Genomic DNA, 10,345 nt, shown 5'->3' with positions numbered 1-10,345 from the left:
GTTCTCAGCGTTTCTCCACCAGGTCTTCTAACAACGCCTTCACCGCTGTCTTCCCGTGTGTCTCATTCCTGGTAAGTAGTTGCACTGGCAAAGACTCTTCAGGAGGATGAGTGCAAAGGACGTCATAGAAGGTTTTAATGAGAACATATACCAAGAAAACAACAACAAAAAAAACAAAAGAAAAAACAGCTTTTAGGTATGTTTTCGGACACAATATAGTTGGGTGTCTGAGGTGACTACCGAATGAAAAAAGTTCTTTATTGCTTCGTTTCATCAGACTGAATCTGAAAACATTTGATTCAGTGGGATTTCAGATTTGCAGGATTCTGTGACATTACAAACTCTTTACAATTGCATTATATATTATACATTATATATATTATATATATATATTACAAACTCGCCTCTTCTGCCACTTGACTCAGACACTTGATCTGACTCCACCCCTAAACCAGCTGCTAACACAGCTGTGAGGAAAAAGTGGGGGCTGTTGTACCTAATCTCAATGACATTTTGATGAAAGCCTGCCTCATACATGTAATTAAGACCTTGAGAAATTGTGTCAACTTTTGAAGAAAAAATAACGACTCATCAGAAATCTGCATGTAGATATTGAGTCACTACTGAACTAATGTGAAAATAACCCTCATGAATCTGGGTGAAGCGTGGGCCGTGTTCATGGTATTTAAACATGCCTTCTGGGGGATATTCTGTTCCTTTTAAGTAGCTTTAATGTTTTGGCATGCAGACGTTTAGAACATAAGCTAAAAATATGATAAATGAGTGCGTGACGGTGGGAGGACAAAGCCTGCGCTTCTTTAATAGGGACTCCGGGAGCTCTGTAATTCACCACCGCGTCACTAAATGTCAGTTTACCCTTTTAAAAGACGTATTTGCCAGCCTTCCATTGGCCGTGGGGACGCAGGGGGGAGTAGTTAACCGGAACGGGCAGCTCCTTCCTTTAATGAGGGGGTTAATGGCACAGGACAGACACTGGCACTCTCCGGGGACGCGCCGGTAACGATTACGCACCGGACTCGGGTTTCTTCTGGAAATAAAGAGACGACTGCGCCTTTTACGGTCCCGGGGGCAGCCGTCATGTTCAGCCGGGGCTCCAAGAGACGAGATTCCAGCAGATCGGTAGGTGGACGGGACGAAATCAGCCAGGATGAGGCTCCGATGGCTGTCTGTCTGTGCGCACGATTCAACCTGCGTCTCCAGCAGACATTACGCACAATACTAGTCTTTCTTTCTTTCTTTCTTTCTTTCTTTCTTTCTTTCTTTCTTTCTTTCTTTCTTTCTTTCTTTCTTTCTTTCTTTCTTTCTTTCTTTCTTTCTTTCTTTCTTTCTTTCTTTCTTTCTTTCTTTCTTTCTTTTGAATTGATTAATAGTAATTTCTTTCTTTCTTTCTTTCTTTCTTTCTTTCTTTCTTTCTTTCTTTCTTTCTTTCTTTCTTTCTTTCTTTCTTTCTTTCTTTCTTTCTTTCTTTCTTTCTTTCTTTCTTTCTTTCTTTCTTTCTTTCTTTTGAATTGATTCATAGTAATTTCTTTCTTTCTTTCTTTCTTTCTTTCTTTCTTTCTTTCTTTCTTTCTTTCTTTCTTTCTTTCTTTCTTTCTTTCTTTCTTTCTTTCTTTCTTTCTTTCTTTCTTTCTTTCTTTCTTTCTTTCTTTCTTTCTTTCTTTCTTTCTTTCTCCTACTGTGTCCCGTCAGATTACTGTGACGCTGACATGTAAGCCATCAGCATCTCAGCCAGGATGAAAAAAACGTTGCTTATGACACAAACTTTACCTGACAGATGTTTTTTTTAGGAAAATGAACATAACTCGGTATTATAAGATTCTGTAGGATACAGTGAATGAAGTGCAGTTGCACTTGGACCTTTAAGGCCCCCCAAACCGTGTTTTGTACTCTGCATATGCTCCTTCCTGCATCAGCCCTCACTTTCATATCTCTCTGTATCCCAAGCTGAACCCTGCAGATGAGGCTCAGAGAGGACAGCCCTGCATCACCTGTGGAGAGCAGTGTCCTGGCTTTTCCCTGCACAAATGGAGGTAGTAAAATCACGCTGAGGTTGTCAGGTTATAATAAGAAAAAGGATCATTGTTTAACTAGTTTTTAGTCTAATGCATGTTTATTTACTTTTTTTTTTCTTCACACACGACTGAATTGATTCATAGTAATTTGTTGCACTGCAGTAGTGACATGGCACCAGCTCATTAATCCCCTGCTAATTTGGCAAAGTACCTATTCCCCGAACAACAACTCTTCAGGTCTCCTCTTCAAGTGGAGTGGCATTCAGGAGGAACCCTTTCAGACGCCTGGCACGTTGAATAGAGTCAGTCATGCAAGATACTGCGAGGAAGCCATTGTTTTGCCTCTCAAATGATAGTTTCTGTGCTCTCACATAATAGTGCTTACTGTGGCAACAGTTCACACACCAATCCGAACCGGCCTGCTGCTTCTGCAGCCCGGACACGGCTCTGCTTACGCTGTGAAACAAACTGTATTTTGACGTGGTCTAGCTGTGAACTACAGGTGGCTTGAGTTAGTGTGAAAGAGTGTGACTAATGTGTGCAGCTCTATTGAGGGGAAGCAGTACAAAAAGCACCACATACAGGCCAGGGAGAGCTCTGAGAGCTCTTTCTCTAACCTTTTAAATAGTGCTACTGACTTGTTGTGGATGAGCCGCAGCAGCACCTTCCTGTATTGTTTACTGTGTGCTAGGGCTGTTCGATTAATCGATTTTAAATCGTAATCGCGATTATGTAATTAGAACGATGTTAAAACGTGAAAATCGTAAAATTGATTTTTCACTTTTTTTTTTTTTTTTTTTTTTACCTTGTCTGCACACGTATTAATGATTGATACCATATTAATGATTGATGGAAATACCTCTCAATACCTGCGACAAGTGCCCCATCGGAGAGGCTCTTTAGTGTAGGAGGGGGCGTTGTAACATGCCACAGGGCATCCCTCAAGCCAGATGCGGTAGACCGGCTTGTGTTCCTTGCAAAAAACTTGCAAATGTGAATAGCAAATGTAATGACTGACATTACACACCTTTACCTCCTTCATGGGTTGCATTATTATTTAGCATGCAAAGACCCAGTTTAGTTTAATTAGAAAATGTCTTGTTTTATTTAATTGGAAATATAACTTACTGTATGTTTGCAAGTGCTGATTTGCTGATTTTTTTTTCAGAGATAAAACTTTATATTTTATTATATTTTTTAAAACTTTTTTTCAACTTATTTTACAGAGTTTTGCACTTTATTAATTCATTTTTGGTTTAATAAGAGCAAAGTTTGCACTTAAAGCCCAATGGGGCAAATGTTCAATAAAAAAACAGCATATTTGAAATCATTTCTTTGCCTTTTGTCAATTCACAAAATAATCGTAATCGTAATCGAAAATCGGATTTTGAGAGAAAAAAAATCGAGATTTTTTTTTGGGCATAATCGAACAGCCCTACTGTGTGCTGATACTCGGCTCGGGAAAACTGTAAAGCATCAAAAATCACTAATATTGTTCAAAAATGAAACCACTTTGCTGCACGCCAGAATTATCACTGATACTCCTTTTTTTCTTTGTGAAGCCAGAATATATCACAAATGATGGAAGCATTTAGGCAAAAGACATGGTTGGCTGAGTCGGAGCAACCCTTTTGAAGACGTGGCCTTGGATTAGTGAAAGTAGAGGGTCTAAACCACAAAGTCCTTCCAGTTGTCTTTTCTCTAAAGTAAACTATTACAGGGGCAACAGCGAGCTCAGGAATGCACCCTTTTAATTGTCTTTTGGAGTCTCACAATAGAAAGCAAACTTTTTCCCCTCCAACAACTTTGAATGAAACATCGGCGGACACAGACTTCAGGAACCCGACTGTGCTTCAGCGTTTTATAGGCCTGTAGCTTCAATGTCTCTCCGTCCCGGAGGAGAAGACCTGTAATTTTCCCACTCTTTTCTTCGGAAAAAATAAGTGTTTCCATGCTTATTTTACAAGGAATGGTAGTGATGTTATGTATTGGAGTGCAGCAGGCTTTAATGACCCTGAGGTCAGAAATAGGAAGATGAAGGGGCCTCTGTGCACATACTGTTTCCTCTGGTCGCATACCAGACGCTCTTTGCCTGTTGCTCAGTTGACTGGGGGAGAGAAAAGAAGTTACATTTGTTTTTATTTGGTGTCTATTTGGAAATATTGTACGTGTGCAAGCTTCACCTCCCCTTTCACCAGAGGTGTACTTGTCCTCTCAACCAGTGCCAGCTGTGAGCATCTCCAGCCCCCTGCGGCGGTGAGCGGGAATGAATGTGTGCAGAAAATTGATGAGTGGATATAAAAACATATTATGGGTCACGTGGCATATTCTCTCAAACTCATTTGGATCCTCACAGTCATTATTTATACTTGCACTTTAAAACTGGGTTATGCTGTTGTAATTTCTGTCATTTCATCTAAATTTCTATATCCTCTGTATTTCTCGTTTTTTATGAGGAATTAAAGCTGTGCTGTCCTTCTTTTTTTTTTGAGGAAAATCTTAGCAATTGACTGTCCTCCCACTTCCATTCCATTAATAAGATGACGGCCATCGAATGTGAGATGTGTTCAGGACTCTACGCATAGTTTTCTGACTGTATTGACTATAGCGTCCAGCTACTTTGACCTGTACCGCACAACCACAGAAATATCAGTGTGAATGCACTCATGCACTCACAATAGTGTAAAAAGTAGAATTGCACCAGTGCATAAACATATCCCGAGCCATTGAAAACTAAGGTGTTTATCTGGTTAAACTAAATGTTCCTACATCCTTCAGATTTAATGGTAACATTAGTTTTTATTATTGTCATGCTTCCTATAAATAAGCAATTATTCTTTCAAATGAAATTGAAATGGATATTTAATCATGGTGTTGCTTAACACTGGTTTAAACTCTAAACTTTAGCTTAACCGAATAGTGGAGTTTTAGTGGGAACAAACCAAATGAGACGGGTGACAGAGACGGGTGACGGAGACGGGCAGATACAAAATGCTGGGAATACTCCACCAAGGAGAGATGTTCAGCACCCCCCCCCCATCTTAAATGGATCTACCTTTGTTCAGGTCCCTGCGCTTGATGAAGTAGTTTATTTGGTCGATCAGTTTCCATTCATAAATACTTTGCATTTAATTTCCTTTTGTAGGAAAGAAATAATAAAAGGAAGTAAGGAATAAACCGACCAAAAGGTGTAGGCTGAAGCCTAAGCTTATTGTGCCTACCCTTTTCAACTTTGTTTGCTGCATAGTTCTACTACTGTACTAATACAACAAGGACAAACAATCTACAACAAAAAAAAAACAAAAAAAAAACAGCAAAGTAAACACACGTGCAAAACAAGAAGGAAGACAAATATCAATATGACAGAAAAAACTAGTAAAAAACAAACAAACAAACAGAAGACGGATCTCAGAAAAACAACTAACAGAGAAAGTAAATAATCAATGCTTAGAGGAAACAGAAACAATCTCTAGAAGAGTGAAAACAAAAGGAAACCAAAGACCAATCATTAAATTTTTTGGTATATAGACATTATTATTACAACAACAATGTATGTATATATATAGTTATGTATCACACCAATGTTCTGTATCTTTCAATTATATTGGATTTATACATCGTTTTAAATGTATTTCTTAAACTACAGTTTTTTAATTAATTATTTAAGCTGTTCCATATTTTAACTCCTGCAACCCATTGCATCTTTCTTTAGTATTTATCCTAGTTTTGGTTCTATTATATATAGCAGAGCCTCTCAGGTCGTACCGGCTACCTCTAGCCTGGAACAGACTCTGGATGCGCTGAAAATGGAGGCAGTCCAGGAAAGGACCCCATAAAGGCTGTGTTTACTGGTAAAGGATCCTATGATTGAAATGAAACCAAAGAGCTCTATGGGATGTTAGAAGTGCCCCACATTAGGTTTCCCTTCCAGTTCTGGCTCAGGTTGAAGTAGTTTAGGTTGTACTTAAGAGCTGTAAAGCATGATACAGAAAAAAAAGTTCAGTTGATAAATGTGTGTGTCTGTATGGACGTTCATACATTTTTTCTCTTTATCATCATTTTTCATTTCAGTGACATTGATTCATTTATTAGTTACATTTTTTTCCTCACACAAAGGTCATAAGTAAAGTTAATTTTACATGTATTTGCTGGTGGAAATACCACCGAGCATATTGGGCTCCAGCAGTCTGGTAAGTGAAGGATGCAACAACCAACACCTCTGCCCTCCCACCCTTCTTATAAAATGTGTATCTTGAAAATATCAATAATTTGCGTACTGGTGCAGACTCCGTCCTCCCCTCGGGTTTCTCCTTGAGCCTCCCCTCGTTTCAGCAGACGGCGCTGCTAAGCTTTGCACCACGTTTGTTCCTGACTGAGCGAGTTGAGGCATTTCACGTTCATTGTGAAGAGAGGAGCCAGTATGGCGCTGTGTATTTAAGATCACCCTGGACTACCAAAACATAACCCTCAAGAATTTGCTCCTGTGTTTCACTTAGATGTGAGCGTTCACCCAAACACGCCGGGCCTGCCAACTCCAGAGGTCTGAGGGAACATCAAGGACTTTTGAGCATCTGTGGGATCTTTAGAAAGGTGCAAGTTACTGCTCTACTCGTCCTAATGTGGGTCCTAAATGTGGTGACTCGTCGTGTGTAAGTGTGCATGTGTAACTCAGTAAGCTGAGTTGGCGGCTCTGGGCAGGTTAGCAATAGGAGGAGGTTGCCCTGTACAAGATCCTTCCCTTGAATTATTAATGTTTTGCCTTTGGCTTGATTGATTTTCCTTGTGCTAATGAGACTCATTACCAGGCGTATTAACACGAGCCTCAATGTTACTGTGATATCTTATCACTAGGATCACATGACCCTCTCTGCTGCACGCCAGCGGTGTGTTTCAGCGGTGCATCTAATGAATGCCCTGCTCTCACGCTTTCCACTTTCTCATTTTCTTTGCCCAGCAGCTTAACATAGCACCTCATTCCAGGCAGGTTTTACCAGAGCTGACTGGAGATTTCACAGAGCCAGCCATTTTTATTCAGCCAGGTGTTCTCTGAAACATTTGCTGGGTAAAAGCAGCATTGTGGGGGGGGGGCAGAAGCAGACAGTGAAAAGAGCAGAAGGTAGGACCAGAGACGGCGTCTCCAGCGCGGGGACTGGGGTTGAGTTTTAACCCGGCCCTGAATGCCTCACTGACGTCTGTCCCCTTGGTAACCCGGTTTGATCTGCATAACACTGGATGGCCCCACTATTCAGTGTGTTAACAAGACCGCCTGGCAAATAAAACTGTCAGGGTGCCTGTAGCATATGAATGTGTTCTGGCTATTGCTGTGAAGAAAAGGAGTGGAGGGTGGAAGAAAGGAACCATTGGTGGTCGGGGCCGAGCAATAGAAATGTCCTTGATTTATCAGTGATGCTGCATCTGTGTAGTGGCATTGAGATGATGAGCCTGTTGATAGTTGGGAGGGAGATATAACACTTTATTACCTGCTGTGTTCAATATGAGAGCATTTGTGTGGGTCAGGAGGCAAATGACATCTTAAGCTAAGTTTTTGGTGGTGGAAATGGTGCGTTTTGTTGGGATTGTCATCATTTAGAGGAGATTCATTAAACAGGACAGATTTGACAGGACTGCAGGGTCCTGTGATGCATGATTGGGAGTGTGATATAAATCACACTGTGACCTTTTAGACTCTCAGATGTGTTGGACTGAACCTCTCCCTTCCCATCTATGGGCCTGATTTACTAAAGGTTTGCGTGCGTAAAAACGTGTGCAAACTTGACATCACCCGCAAACCAAAGTGCCAGCTGATCTACTAACAGCGTGCAAAGAGGACTGCGCCTCTCAAATGCGCAAAATAGCACACGCTGTTCACTTAGTACTTTTGCCCTGATGAATAATCAATATGGGACGTACCCGGCAGAAAGCGCTAAACACTGGGAGGGGAAAATGCAAATAGGTCCATTTACCACGCGCAATGAGATCATCTGCCGTTCTTTTTGTGTTACCAACTGCATTTATTCTATCGCAGATTTTCTCCGATATTGCGTTTCTTTTGGTAATGTTTAAATTTCTTTGCTGTAGTTCATGAATGTGTTTATTTGCCTCTTCCACTAATATCTCTAACTCCAACTCGTCAAATTTCATTTTGCGCTTGTGACTTGTGACTGTGCTTTCCATCCAGACTCTCCATGGCGCAAAGTTTGCGCCGCAAACCGTAAGACACGCAACACCTCATTTAAATACTGCGGTTTGCACGTGTTATCAATTGCGCGAGCATTCTTAGTTGATCACCCGCAAAACACACAACAACAGCACGTGCAAACTTTTTCAGTGCACACGCAATTTAGTACTCTTTATTTAGGATCTTAGTAAATGTGGCCCTATGTGTTTTCATTCTTTTCTGGCTTCGTCTCCTGCATCTCTCCTTATTCACACTATTACTCCTTGTTTTCTGCTCGTCCTGTCCTGTCTGTATCACCTGACACAGGTACACTAGATACCAGGCTCAGGTACAGGCTTTTACTGGCTATTTGCTTTGACTTTAGTCAGCTGGTTTTCTTAAGTATTATGCATGGTGGTCACGGAAATGTGAAGAAAAGAAAATGTGAGAGGACCACAGCTGAATGCCGGCAGAATTTCTCATTTCCTGTCTCCATGTCAGGATTTAATGTTGAAAGAAAATAAAGACGTTTGTTGAAAGCAACCACAGAATCCTGACATATTGCGCAAGTTAATACTTTGAATGTTCATGTTGTCTCAGAGCCTTTGCTAAGAAACCACTTTGATTCTCTGACAGATTTCTTGCGATCTGAGCATATGTTCAAGCAACAACAAGCACCTTTATTGCTTTTCCTGGCAGAGCCTTGTACATTGTTATCTGTTTTGTTTGACTTGGCACAACGGAGTGGATCGTGTTGCACGCCTTTACAGTTTTTACAGATATATTTGTGTTCCTTATCGAGTTCAGGTTCAGCTCTGCATGCAGTCGGCGTACTTGTTGCATTCCCAAACAGACCTGTTTCTATGTCTGGATGGATTAGAAGACACAACAACAGGTGGTGTCATTTCATCCACCAGGTGGTTTCTGGGCGTGTAACATCAGACTCAGTGAGGTGTCAGGTTTCTGTACTTTCGGTTATTGGTGCTGTAAGAGCTTTTTGACACCTTAAGCACGCCAATACAATAGTGTTAGTATATCATGCAGTTTTAGCTGAAGTTCAACAGTCTTTTCACCAGTCTCCTTTTTTCCTTTATGCTTGTCTTTGTGTGCAGGGGAATTCTTTTATGTTGTGTGAAAAGAGGTAAGAGATGAGTTTGAACAACCAAGTGGTCCCCTGCCACACTGAGGGCTGTTTTAAAAAAAAAAAAAAAAACAGATATGGCAGCATGGGAGAAAAGCACATAGCAGGGCATCGTCTTAAACGCTGCCTGTCTGGTTTAGCCTTTAGCACATTGATTCTAAACCCCTCTTTGATGTGACTCCCGTTATGACTCTCGCATTTTCATTAACTGAAAAAAGGTGAAATGAAATGTAAAATCCCTTTGATCCATCTCTCACCCTCCCCTTTTCTTACAGTTCTTATGAAAGATGTGGATTTAACTACCTTATTTTTTTTTTAAAGAACGCAGGCAGCAGTGTTTAACTGAGATGCTGTTGCTTTTTTTTTTCCCCTTTTCCTTGATGAGCCAGCCTCAACCAGCAGGGGGCAAACATGTCCTACTTATGTAGACTGAACTCCAGCACCTTTGACGCACAACCTCTTGGATGCTCCTGCTGTTAGAGGAGACTGGAGGGAGTCAAAGAAAACATCATTTAAAACATAGCAACACATCTTTTATGTGTAGGGCTTGTAACACCCTATAATGTAATAAGTTCCTGAAAATGTAATAACGCCTGGAAATTTAATAAAATTTGCATTTAACTCAATCGAAAATGTAATAAAATCCAATAATGTAATAACTTCACCAATAATGTAATAAAATATCCTGACTGATATTGTAATAACATTTTTACCAATAATGTAATATCTTATTACATTATTGGGAATTTATTACATTTTCAGGTGGGTCTTTTTTTTCTCCAAAACTGATAATGTAATACTTGACAAACAATGTAATATATATGTTCATTTTCAGTCCACAGTTCTACATTTTGTGTTTTAAGTATCTAAGAATGTTATATACACTTGATTTCAAACACCAGAATGACTATTGGGCTAAATTGCACACTTTGATTACCATGTAATAAATTACAGGGTGCTACAGGGCTGTCACGATATCCTGTGAAAGTTTATGTGAATCGGTTAATTCTTTAC

General features: G+C 40.3%; 1 protein-coding gene across 1 annotated transcript in view; it reads left to right on the top strand.

The window, feature by feature from the left end:
* The first annotated feature begins 1,083 nt into the window (after positions 1-1,083).
* The window catches only part of prickle2b (prickle homolog 2b), a 125,513-nt gene continuing 116,251 nt past the window's right edge, over positions 1,084-10,345 (top strand). The window contains exons 1-2 of the mRNA XM_061727848.1: positions 1,084-1,140; positions 1,966-2,051. Of these exons, the coding sequence (XP_061583832.1) occupies positions 1,099-1,140; positions 1,966-2,051 (128 nt within the window). The 5' untranslated portion in view covers positions 1,084-1,098. The remainder of the gene's footprint in view (positions 1,141-1,965; positions 2,052-10,345) is intronic.

Source organism: Cololabis saira, chromosome 8 (genome assembly GCF_033807715.1).
Source record: "Cololabis saira isolate AMF1-May2022 chromosome 8, fColSai1.1, whole genome shotgun sequence".
Lineage (NCBI taxonomy): Eukaryota > Metazoa > Chordata > Actinopteri > Beloniformes > Belonidae > Cololabis > Cololabis saira.
Note: the sequence above shows the minus strand (reverse complement) of the source record. Positions and strands in the feature narration are given on the sequence as shown.